The sequence below is a fragment of the Spodoptera frugiperda genome, chromosome 13 (genome assembly GCF_023101765.2).
Source record: "Spodoptera frugiperda isolate SF20-4 chromosome 13, AGI-APGP_CSIRO_Sfru_2.0, whole genome shotgun sequence".
In the NCBI taxonomy this organism is placed as follows: domain Eukaryota; kingdom Metazoa; phylum Arthropoda; class Insecta; order Lepidoptera; family Noctuidae; genus Spodoptera; species Spodoptera frugiperda.
In genome coordinates, this window is record NC_064224.1 from 2212598 (window position 1) to 2226009 (window position 13412).

Sequence of the window (13412 nt, forward strand, 5' to 3'; positions counted from 1 at the left end):
TCTTACGTATCCAGACGCCTTATAACTGCGGACAGCGAGCAAGGGTAGGTCGCCGTTCGACCAGAACCTAGATAAGAACCATCAGACCACTACAGATCCCCATCTTCAGTAGGGCTGATGCCTGATTCGGAGCTGCGGCTGTTAAAGCAGGAGTCGGAACGAGATGGTTTTTAGTCAGTAAGAGTCTGACACTCCCTCTCACCTCGCCCAAAGCGGGACAAGTCATTGGATAATTTTCCCCCCTTAAAAAAGGGGCCTCATAAGAAAGCTCGATGTCATTTTTTTCGCTTTGAAACGGGAAGAAGAGAATCGTGAAGGAATGAAAGTAGTTGCCGCAGCCCAGCGGATTAGGTAGCTGAAGTGGCTGTAGACGGGGCGTATAGCATGTGGAACTGGCAGCCAATGGGGCGGAAAAGTTCCTTAACTGGAGACCTCGTACCACGTCCACCTAAAAGGTGCATACGACCTAATTGACAGAGCCGCTAGGTCCAGATTGCCTTGGCGTAGCTGATGATGGTGATTATTATTTCATGACATTATTTTAAAGGAAGCCGGCGTGAGATCTGGCACTTAGCACTTATATTTTCACTTTAGCGATCCTTTTTCTGAGGAGTGAACTCTCAGCATAATCACGCCAATACACGTAGGTTTACTACTTACATAGATAACTATTAAGAAGGGAGGGGGGGGCTGCAGTAATATTTTTTAACTCTCTAACGATGTCATGTTATTTGTGATAATAAATTATACTACAGCAGTATTTTAATAATTTTATTAATATAAACTTACAATTGTAACATAACAAAATGTTTTTTTTAATGTTGCCCCCACACTAGGATATTTTCCTGTATCCTGGGTGCGTTTACAAACATACAAGTTCACATACACATGACACCCAGACCGTTGTACATTCTTGCTTATGTTTAAACTTAAATAACTACGCCTGATGGCGGGCAATCAAGCGTCTCCTATAGACTTATATTTTTTAAGTTGGTTCACAAACATCATAACTCAGAAATATTTTAGTGCGACTTCATGTTTATTATGAAATTGTTATGGTAAAACTTCTAATAAAATTCGTACATGACAGAGTGTAAAATTCTTGCTCTATGTGGGACGTAGTTGTCAGATTTGGAACCTGTTCTTGGTGAAGCCGGCTTCATTCGGCGTACCCTGTTGCCTCCATGCTGAAATATTGGTAATTTTTATTCATTGTATGTTTCACATAATCTTTATAATTTTGGCTATGTCCGATACCCAGGCCGTACCGGAGATGAGCTGGAGCCTAAGCGGACGCTCGCGATGTGGACAGGTTGTTAGGTGTTGCTAATTCAATTTTAACGGTGTGCATATACAGTCAATCGATAGTAAACTTAATAAGCAACGTCACGATTTTATCCCCGAAGGGGTAGGCAGATGTGCTCATTACGACACGTAATGCCGCTATACAATGTACACCCACTTTTCACCATTTGTGTTATAAGTCCCATGTAATAAGGGGTGAGCCTATTGCCATATACTAGACACAATTCCAGACTCCGTACTACCACTGAGAAATTTTTCGAAACACCGAAAATTTTTGCCTGACCCGGGAATCAAACCCGAGACCCCTTGTCCCGCAGTCGCACTTGCGACCACTCGACCAACGAGACAGTCGAGGCACTTAATACAATATTACGTAGCAAAACGACGACGATTAGCAAAATAAAAACGACAGCCAGTAAGCCTGTTTATAATACATAGGAACCACGACGGTTACCCGCCGCGGAGCATTTTTTAAAGAACCGTACGAGCGTCCGCTTAACGCAGTTTCAAACCTTAGAAATAATAGTCAATACGTACGTCACTTGAACGTGAAAGAAGCATTCTTTCAATGTTATCTAGCTTTTCTTGAAAATATTTTCTTCTTTCTAAACTTAACGGATCATCTATAATGTCATCTTGATAATTATACATTGTATTACTTTTTCTTTCTATTTTATTTCTGGGATTTCCAGGTTCTCCGATTCTGCGACCATCCCTGTCTTGACGATCATGGATATGTTTAGCTAATTCCCTGTTCCTAAATTCTAGTAAATTGCTGTACTTAATTGCATCATCTTCCATAGAAGTTAAGGAATGTTTCAGTTCTCTGAATTCATTGAAATCTTTACCTTCGTACTTTAATGTATTCTTATGAACTGGTACAGTTTCGTCATATTTATGAATCCAATCGTAATTGTGATGATACTTTGGGTCATTTTGAGTATATTTATGTCTTATACCAAATTTGCTATCCACATTGTTTTCACTATATTTATTATGATCATGATTTTTGTTATATTTATTTGCAAAATCTTTCATGCCATATTTATGTCCATAATTGTAATTATATTTGTTGTAATTGTAAATATCATGTTTGCCTTCCGAATCACTGAAACCATTCTCATCTAAGTTATTATTGTACCTTTTATGTAGCAAGTCACTATTTAACTTTCTGTTCCTTGAGTCAACTAAATAGTCATAATTCTTTGGATGTTTTTCACCGTCAGTAAAATTAACAAGTTCATACTTTCCAGAATTTTTCGAGTTACCAATGTCAATTTCGGCAATATCTGAATCATAACCATTGGTAGTAGTAGATGAAAGTAATGTTCTTTCAGTGGTACCTACTATAGAACCGTAAATTTTTCTAATTTTTGCATCAATCAATTCTTTTTCATCGCCGTCGAGAGCATTACGTTTCACTTCTTTCTCCAAAGTATTGAGGAGAGACAGTAGTTTATTGTTTTTGTCATTTTCATCTTTGAGTACCATGTCCAAGGAATGATTATCCATATTGTATTTATTTTCCTTCAAATATTGATTGAAATTAATGAGTTTTTCTTCAGCAGTCTTTAAAATAATTTCAGTTGTTATTTCATCCGCGTGTACTTCTGTGTGTAGTCTTTCTAAATCTGGAGTAATAACTTCTGAATGAACATCATTCCTTCTGTTTGCATACTGTAGACGTTTAAGATATTTATCAAATTCTTTATGTAGGTTCGAATAATCTTTTCGTGGTGAAACATCTTTCTTTGCTGGTAATTTAAATTGTGCTACTTTTGTGAATATACTAGATTTCTGAAAAAGGAAACAATATTGGATAGATTATTCAATCGACATAATATTAAAAAGAACGAACAAACTAAACAAATTAAGTTTGAGAGAGCCATATTTCGGCACGAATGGGCCGGCTCGATTGGAGTGTGGTATCATCACTCACAGAAAACCGACGTGAAACAACGCTTGCGTTGTGTTTCGATCTGTGAGCGAGTTTACCGGAGATCCAATTACTCCCCTTCGCAATCTTCCCAACCCCGATTCCCCAACAACCCTTAAATTTCTAACTCCCGAAACTGCGTTACGCAGTTGTAACGCTTTTGGTGTTTTAAGTGTCCATGGGCGGCGGTGGTTGCTTACTATCATGTGATCCGCCTGCTCGTTTACCGGCTTATTGCATAAACAAAAACTCCTTGATATTATTTATTGAAATTAAAACCTTAGGTTTGCGGGATTGCCTCAATAGTATTCTGGGTGAGTCGAAGGTATCATGAGAATGTAAGACATCTGTAGATTGGTGATCAACATGTGCCCTTCGAGCTGGTGAGTAGTTACGCTTTGGTGAAGTCCGAGCATGGGATGGCTTGCGTGGTGGGATTGGGGGTGGTGCACGAGTCCTGTGGTGGGTGCGAGCTGGACGTGAAGGCGGTGGTGGAGGAGGTCGTAGTGGGGGTGGCGGTGGTGGTATTCTCGGAGGGGGAAGAGGAGGATCTTCCATTGGTGGAAACGCAGGCGATACTTCTTGCACTCTGTGTATACTGTAAAATAATGTTCCGATTAATTATGTAATTACACTAGCCAGAACATTTCTCTGCCCTACCCAATGGTTGATTACCAGAATTCTCTGATAATTAAAATTAAATAAAACTAAGGCATTCGCCAGTAGTAGTTCGCCATTCACTATTTATGATATGCTGTTAGAAATTTAAACCTTACACATTAGACCGTTGTGATGTTTTTCGCTTGCCTGCTACTCTGGCTGCATGAGATATAGTCGGAATGTTTCGCAGGATACTCTGTAATGAAGAAAATATGGGAGTGCACTTTTTTTCTTAAAGATTTGAAGTAGTCGTACTATTAATTGTTAATTATATCAATTACTAGCAAACTCAGCGAACTCTGTTTCGCCAACAGATGGCATCGCTTATTTTTGTATCGGAGATGGAGCTGTATGTGCAAAATTGTTATCCGTTTTCCTGCTTTTCTCTTAAATTTTTTTCTGAATTTTCTATAAACCTCACGGAGCCCGAGACCTTTCCATGCAAAACTGCTGAAGTTCTGGAGTTATAGCGTCAGGAAGGAAAACCCGACTTTTGTTTATACAATAGATTATGAAAAGCAAACAAAAATATATGATTTTGTAATACTGGACGTACCTGTCTTGCTTTTGGTTTTGGATTAAAACTGTCAAACATTGTTTGATATTGTCTCATCCTTTGAGAGACACTTGAATTGTCCGTGCTGTTGAAAAAAATGGATATAATTATTATGTTGTCGGCTCGCTCAGTAACTGTTCGACGAGGAACTCGACTAGCCTCGCGCTACTACTCGACAATCATCGTGTGTCGCGGAACCAGAAGCGTTACAAGTGCGTTGCCGGCAGTTTGGGAGTTCGGAATTTACGGGTTGTTGGGGAATAGAGGATTGGGAAGATTGGGAAGGGTGGAATCAGGCCTCCGGTAACCTCACTCATATAACGAAATAAAACCCAAGCGTTGTTTCACGTCAGTTTTCGGTGAAGCATGGTTCTCCCACACTTACTTGAACTTACTTTTGACTTGAAACTAGTCGAGTTCCTCTTCGAGTCTTTATTTAGTTTTTACCTTTCAAATATGAAATCCCTCAACGGGTCTCTGATACTGTCTGCATGTTCAAATAATTTGTCGGGTGGTGCATCTTCCACTGTGAATATTGGCAGTAGAACTAAGGTCGGATCGCATCCCTTACCATCTAGGCTGTTGCACTTTACTTTACCTACGAACATAGAACACACTTATTTATTATTATTCCCTTCAGCTATGACTGTTTGCACCTTTTTTTGAGGGGCAAATTATCCAATAACTTCTCCTGCCCTGGGTGAGGTGAGAGAGAGTGTCAGACCAGACAACCAGAACAGACCAAAACCCCCAACAATCTAAGGGATTACCAGGGCTCCGGCTAGAAAAGCAGGAGTAGGGATGGGGTGGTTTTTAGTCAGTAAGAGTCTGACACTCCCTCTCGCCTCGTTGTGGCGAGAAAAGTCATTGGACGATTTTCACCCTTAAAAAAATAATTAGTCATCTTTTATCATTAGAACTTAGGACGGGATATGACTCATAGACATTAAACACACTTAAACATGGTAAATATGCCGTCTTAAGTTGTAATGTTAGTCCGGAGCTGTGGACTACCTAGCGGGTTTACCGGGGCTCCGGCTCAAAAAGCAGGAGAAGGAACGGGGTGGTTTTTAGTCAGTAAGAGTCTGACACTCCCTCTCGCCTCCTCGTGGCGAGAAAAGTAATTGGATGATTCTCCCCCATTAAAAAAAATAGACATCCTTTGTTTATGTTGTGATAGTCGAAATAACTCACGTTCAGCTTTTCTCGGTAGTAAATTGCAGAGGCAATCCTCATCCTCCTCAGACCCTGGAGGACAACCACATTTGGGGCTGTATCCTTGGCCTGGGGCTGGTGGGTCCATATTATATACACTGCGGCCAATTTGGGGTTTGGCAGAATAGTTGCATACTGTGAATATAGACTGGAAACAAAACAAATTTGTATGTTGTAAAAATATTATTATAACATAAAATAGATGGTCCGAGATCCCAGAGCCGTCAGACATATAATATTTTTACAAGCATATAACCTTCGGCTTACAGTAGTCTTATATATACTTTTTAAAGCCTTAATGTTAGTAAAGCTTGCCGAGTGACACCTGCGCAGGTACCAGGTGAGAAAGGTAACTAAAAATTAGACTCACTTAACGTAAATTTTTATGTCTGATTTTTATATATGTTTTGTAGAATATTACTCTGAAATCATATTAAAAAAATCAGACACATATATTGCTATTACAGTTTTGTAAGGCGCACTATTTTTTAGAGCTTTAAAGCGTCTGATAAAAGTTTTGGTCCATGGAAAGTGTCTGATTTTTTTAATATGATTTCAGAGTAATATTCTACAAAACATATATAAAAATCAGACATAAAAATTTACGTTAAGTGAGTCTAATTTTTAGTTACCTTTCTCACCTGGTACCTGCGCAGGTGTCACTCGGCAAGCTTTACTAACATTAAGGCATTAAAAAGTATATACAAGACTACTGTAAGACGAAGGTTATATGCTTGTAAAAATATTATATGTCTGACGGCTCTGGGATCTCGCTCTAAGACTAAACAATAATAAGAACTATGACGCTATGACGCATGACCCGTCAGTGAAGCTATTTGCTCGTTCCAAAGTGTAGATTCCTACGGAGAAGAACGAGTAAGAAATTCCATAGGTTACTCTTTTTAAATAAGACTCACAATATCTACAATTCTTTGTTATATTGTTTATCGTTAGCGTAATTTAACATAATATTTGTTTTATGGAACACGCCGTTAAACGTGCTGACGTATCACCTGATGGTAAGCAATCGCCAATCGCGTTACAAGTGCGTTGCTGGCCTTTTGTGGGTTAGGAATTTAAGGGTTGTTGGGGAATTGGGAATTGGGAAGGGGGGAATTGGGCCTCCGGTAACCTCACTCACACAACGCATGCGTTGTTTCATGTCGGTTTTCGGTGAGGCCGTGGTACTCCGGTCGAGCCGTGCTGAAGCAAGTTTCTTTCACACTTAAGATATTGAGAATTGTGATACTTACGTTGAAACCAGAGTTGTTTTTGTAGTCGAGGGGGACGTATTGACTGAAGCCACAAAAACCGCAGCCTATGTGCGTTGTTGCACCGTGTATTAACTCCAGGTAGGGACGACCCTTTGCTTCATGTTTAGGAATTCTACAATGCAGAACAAATATATTACTTAACACGTTAAACGCCATGGGGGACACCAGGTGATCGACGTTAGCGGAGGATTTGCCTTCAATAGTTTTCTATTGGCAGTTATAGACTTAAACAGTATCTGCGTAATAATAATCGTCATATGACTTTGTGAGATCTCCTTCATTACTGATTCTCAAGTTGAATAATGTATTGAGAATGTTCCTAAACTTTTTTTTTATAACCATTGAACGAGTGGTTATATTCGTTGAACGAGTGGTTGCAAGTGCTACTGCCAGGCAAGGGGTTTCGGGTTCGATTCCCGGGTCGGGCGAAGTACTGCTAGGCTATTTTCGGTTTTTCGAAAATTTCCCAGTAATAGCACGGAGTCTGGAAATGTGCCCGGTGTATGGCAAAAACAGTGGCGTTACGTGCCATAATGTACACCTCTGCCTAACCCTTCGGGAATGAAAGGCGTGACGATATATAACGATGTAAATTCGTAACAAGTCAGTGGTATCGATCGGTGACCATGTGTAGCAAATAAATCCTTTTTGTTAAGCAAGTAAGTTGATCCAGGAAAAAGTTGTTCCTGATTTATAGCGACCCGTGTCAATAAAATGCGAGAAATAAAATAGTTCGTGGTCTTATCTAGTGCAAGTTTTCCGAAAAGCCTTTCGTTGTCCTACATTTTGTTTGAGTACAGGAGTTTATTTTATTGTGTTTTTGAAGCTTTCACCAAACTCTTCTACGAGCAAAGTTTTTCCAAAATATTGTTTCTCTATGTATTTGAGATTATTGTTAGTTCTTTTCTCGTCTCAGTAGGCGTATTTTTAGACGTGTCAGTTCAGTTCTTGGTAATATTTCCTCGCATACGGACTTTTTCAATAGAATCAGCATCTAGTACAACAGACTCATAACATCATTGGGGTATCGGTTTGTCCTACAGGAACTAACCTAACTTTTCAGTTATAAAAAAAAAAAACAGAAATTGTAATCTATACTAATATTATAAAGCTGAAGAGTTTCTTTGATTGTTTGTTTGAACGTGCTAATCTCTGGAACTACTGGTCTGATTTAAATAATTATTTTTGTATTGGATAGTGCATTTATTGAGGAGGCTATATATAGGCTATAAAACATCACGCTATGACCAATAGGAGCCAAGCAGAGCGGGTGAAACCGCGCGGAAGTAGCTAGTTTTCCATATTTAAAACAAATACTCACAAATTAAAATCAGGATGTACCATCGCCATATATTCGGTGACATCGGTTTTGGTCAAGTACCAATTTTTTAGGGCCGAGGTGACAGTATGCATCTTTTTGTCTTCACTTAACCCAGTAAAGTCCTCGTCATTGGATCCAATGATTCTCCAGTCCGGGTACAGGAACATCTTAAGAGCCAGCGTTTGTCCAGGGCTCGGGAACCTTCCTGATGAAATTGGCAAAATTGTTTATAAAGCTTCACTGGTTGTTTTCAAATTAATGCTGTAGTATTGGTTTTTTTTTGAGGGGGGAAAATCATCCAATGACTTCTCACGCCTTGGGTGAGGCGAGAGGGAGTGTCAGACTCTTACTGACAAAAAACCACCCCGTTCTTTCTCCTTCTTTGAATCGGAGCCCCGGTAACCATTTACGTTGTCCGCAGCTCCGGATAGTATTGTTGGTTTACGAGTACGTTATGGTCAATTTATCCAATAAATAAACCTTCGTGCTTGCAAAATAAGGTTGTGTTTGCTAACCTCGTCAAGTTAACTCGTCTAACAGTTACAAGAGTAAGCCGTCAACCATAATTTGATGTCTTACGTGAGTTATAATATAAAGATCACTAAGTACACAACAAAGTCGCTTTCTTTGTCCTTACGTCCCTTTGTATGTTTAATTCTTTAAAACTACACAACAGATTTTGTTGCGTTTTTTTAATAGATAGAGTAATTCAAGAGGGAGGTTTATATGTATAATACATGCATAATACCGTATGACTGGTGAGATAACTTCAATACTTATGGTGAGTACTCGGTACTCGATTTTCGTTAACTTGATATAAAAAATGGGTGCCTAATTTTTTATAGAAATGTCTTTAAAAATAAATGAAATTTGGATAGTGTGAATTACAGTGTACAGTGTAGTGTATTCTGCGTTGATAGCGCACTGCGCGATGCGTGCGACCGCGCGGTGTCAAAGTATTCCGCAGTTAAATACTGGACTTTCGGTGTACTGTGTACGAAGTTTACTAAGAAGTTATTTAATATTTCGTTTTTATGTTATTTTATTTCATGATATATGTTCGCATACTATCACGTCCTCAAATATTGAAGGTATCTCACCAGTCAGTCTGTATATTACTATTGCACCCATGCGAAGCTGGGGCGGGTCGCTAGTAAATGATAAAGACTAACTACTTACTGGTGGATCGACAGAGATCGTGTTGTAGGATACATTGGTTGGCCAGCACTTGTGCAAACGTTGCTAGCTCGTTGTCCCATTGCTGGAATATGCAATTTAACATAATAAATTATAACGTCACTTCTTTGATTCCCGAAGGAATGTACAGATGTACACATATATATTACAATAATGTAACACTTTTGCCAGTCGTTATGAGTCCCATCATTTCATGTAATAGGTGACCTAATTGCCATAAATTGAGCATAATTTCAGACTCTGTGCTATTAATAAGAAATTTTCGAAAATCCAAAAAATATTTTGTTTGTAATTTTGGTGATAAAATAATCATAAACTGTGATGGCGGTATCGTCAGCAACAGCAAAAATATTTTCAGACGGTAGTTTAAGTTTATAGAAGTCCCTATCATTGTCCGCTGTATAATCACTTACACAATAAACTGTTTAGGACCCAGTAAACTGCCCTGTGAAACACCCTATGCAATTGGTAGCTTTAAAACTAAGGTCAATTTCTACTTTTTTGATTTATTTCTATTTTGTGATCATTTAGAGATGTATGAGCTAAGATTAGGTTGGTTACCTATGACACCCAGACTTTCGCGTTTATAAATATAAAGGTGGAGAAAGGGACAGTATCGAACGCCTTTGCCAAATCAAAAAAGACTGTGAGACAATGTTAACGTCAATTTAGTTTATGCATATGACCATTAGTAAGCATTTGCGCAATACAGGCAGTAGACTTGTGTTTCTTGGGATATACTTCGATTTGTAATCTACTCCAGTGAGTATGTACATAATTATATTAATAATAGCTTAGTATACTTTCAGTCTGAGTAATTTCGTTCGATTCATACATTTATTAAAGATTTTATGATATAAGATTCTCTACGGGATTAAAAAGCCTTCAAATCTTCAAGAAAAGAGCATACTTCTTTTTTAAAAGGGCCGGCAACGCACCTGTGACTTCTCTGGTGTTGCGGGTGTCCATGTGCGGCGGCGATTGCTTACCATCAGGTGACTCGTTTGCTCGTTTGCCTCCTATTCCATAAAAAAAACAAAAAAAATATATTTTGAACTATGTACCAGTCGAAACATGCCATATGCCCGAGGCAGTTTCTTGTTTTCCTTGCCTGTTTCTTTGCCGTTGGCTATTTTGCTCCTGAATCTGAAATGTGAAGTGTTAATATGTAAAGACCTTTGCACATAAATGGTAATGAATTACGTACTTTGTTTTGGTTAGAGTCTTTTTTTTATAAATTGCCCTATATCATTTTCTCCTGTGTCGTGGGTGCTTTTACAAACATACATATTCACATGCACATGACACCCAAACCCGAAACACCAATTTGTGGATCACACAGAGAGTTGATCCATGCGGGAATCGAACCCGCTACACGTTGCACGGCAGCCAGTTCCCAGCCACCGCGCCAACCATGCAGATAAGCCAAGTAGTGCAGTTTATAAAAGGTTTCGCAATAATTTCCAGTCTCGGCAAGCTGAAGATTTTTAAACTTAGAAGGTTTTTTAAGAGAACGCTTTTACTTGATATCTGTCAAATGTGTAGTTCCTACACCCGTGGTGAGAGTAGGGGTGACATAATGTGTTTTACTCTGCTAGCACCATACGCTTACTATAACGATTGGATTTTGTTTGTCACTTACGCATTAACCACCTCCAATACTGTTGTAGCTAACTCTTCATTGAAGCTAATATTAACACCATTAGAGCAGTGCGGACCCAGCACATGGTCCTGAAATACAATACGGTAACCAATTTATAAATAAAAAATAATCATCGAAATATGTGTAAGCGCATAACTCCTGAACTACTTGACTAAATTGGATAGTCTTTTTTTTGGTATTCATTATTGTTAGGACAAGATTGTATAAAAAATCGTTTTTATGGAATAAGCCGGTAAACGAGCAGACGGATCACCTGATGGTAAGCAATTGTCGCCGCCCATGGACACTTGAAACACCAGAGGCGTTACAAGTGCGTTGCCGGCTATTTTGGGGGTTAGGAATTTAAAGGTTGTTTCACGTTGGTTTTCTGTGAGGCCGTGGTATCACTCCGGTCAAGCCGGCCCGTTCGTACCGAAGCATGACTCTCCCACACTTATTTATTTACAGGTGGAACTACAAAACCGCAGTTACAAAATAATTCTTGCGCTCTAGAGTTAACGTTTAGGTCTAAATAGAGAGTCAGTCAGTAGTCTATTCCATAGTTAGTCAGTCAGTAGACGTGGTGGTCACCGGTGACTGACGTTAGCGGAGAATTTGCATTTAACAGTTTTCTGATAGCAGTCAAAGACTTAAAAGTTACTCACAGGGTTGTAATACATGCACATGACATGGGCTCCCTCTTTGCAGAAGTGAAAGGAGGGGCAGTAGTCAGATATGGATATGGACTGTTGTGAAAGGCTGTCGATCACCAGCGAACATCTCGAGAGCCTCAACTCGAAGACCAGGAGTACAGGAATTAGCTGAAAGTAGAAAGTACTTGGTTAGATATTTCGTAGAGTCACGCCTACACCCGCTGTTTTATTGATTTACTAGCTTCGATTAATTATCGGTAAGTCCATTCTTCCCGTAGGAAGTATCATATACTATTTGCCCAAACCTGAATCGAGCCCAAGATCCCTTGTCCGGCAGTCGCACTTGCGACCACTAGACCAACGAGGCAGTCTTTCTTGTAGTATAACTTAATACTTTATGGTCTTAATGCCAAATAACATAATTTTTTATGGTCATATTTTGGATTCTCTATCTAACGAACTCACCTTGAACATTTTGATGTCCACTAGGTCTTTCATCAATCTATTTAGTCCAATCACAGTTTAAAACTTTAAGTCTTTTTTTAGAGTAATTCACTACTGTTTAGTTTTTTTTACAGTCATTATCATCATCAGCATCATTGTGTATCACATCATAAAACAAATAATTAGTCTTTAGGATAACGTTTTTAGTAAAATGTTTGTTTTATGAGAAATTAGTTTTAGGATTCTAGTGTTTGCATTTTATTTAATTTATATCCAAAATTATTTCACTTAACTTGGCTTTTATGGTGAAATATTGATTAAAACGTATTTTTATTTTCTGACCAATAAAATGTTATAAGTTATATAATTGAAAAAAGTTGTTTATTAACCGACACTTTGAACACGTTTTAGTAGAAATAAATATTGAAATGTATTTAAATAAATCTGTAGACATATTTCATTAATATATGACATTCATTTATCGTTAATGTAGTGATACAAATCAGGAAACGTTTCTTAACACATTGAACGCCGTGGTGGTCACCGGTGACCCACGTTAGCGGAGTATTTGCCTTCAACTGTTTTCTATTGGCAGTCAAAGACTTAAACAGTAAATGAATACAGCGTTTAAACGAAATGTATGCTTCTACTAAAAATCTTGTTCCATCAAAGAAATTATAATAAAACCATTAGGGATTGAGAAAAGTGGGCTAAGGTTATATCTGGCACGTTTTTTTTTCAAAATGGCCGCTGTGAACAATGGTGTTTACAGTGACTTCGGTAGTTATCAAGTAGGATAGTTTGGTTCCACGTTTTTAGAGCAGTATTCATTTTGAAGTAATCATAAGTCTCATTGGAAACCTACGGAGCTGCGGACTACCTAGCGGGTTTACCGTGGCTCCGGTTCGAAAAGCGTGATACTTCACGCTTATCGGGGTGGTTTTTAATCAGTAAGAGTCTGACACTGCCTCTCGCCTCACCTAAGGCGAGAGAAGTTATTGGATGATTATCCCCTGTTAAAAAACGTGGTGTCTATCTAGTACTACAAATTTTTTGAATATTATGTAAATACAAAGTAGTCTTATATTGCGTTCTTATTGGGACACCCATTATACTTTGAAAAGTTTGTTTGTTTGAACGCGATAATATCCGGAACTACTGCTCCAAATTTAATAACTCCTTTTATGTTGGATAGTCTATTAATCGAGG

General features: G+C 38.6%; 1 protein-coding gene across 1 annotated transcript; it reads right to left on the reverse strand.

Annotated features, from left to right (window-relative positions):
- Positions 1-976: 976 nt before the first annotated feature.
- LOC118270825 (uncharacterized) lies at positions 977-12782 on the reverse strand. Its single transcript, XM_035586609.2, has 14 exons — positions 12225-12782; positions 11772-11927; positions 11107-11195; positions 10529-10610; positions 9447-9528; positions 8268-8472; positions 6926-7058; positions 5652-5820; positions 4905-5055; positions 4458-4542; positions 4018-4097; positions 3521-3839; positions 1843-3102; positions 977-1187 (listed from the first exon to the last, which is right to left on the reverse strand). Exons 1-14 carry the CDS (start codon positions 12255-12257, stop codon positions 1068-1070), a joined length of 2964 nt encoding a protein of 987 aa, XP_035442502.2. The 5' UTR covers positions 12258-12782; the 3' UTR covers positions 977-1067.
- Between the last annotated feature and the right edge of the window lie 630 nt (positions 12783-13412).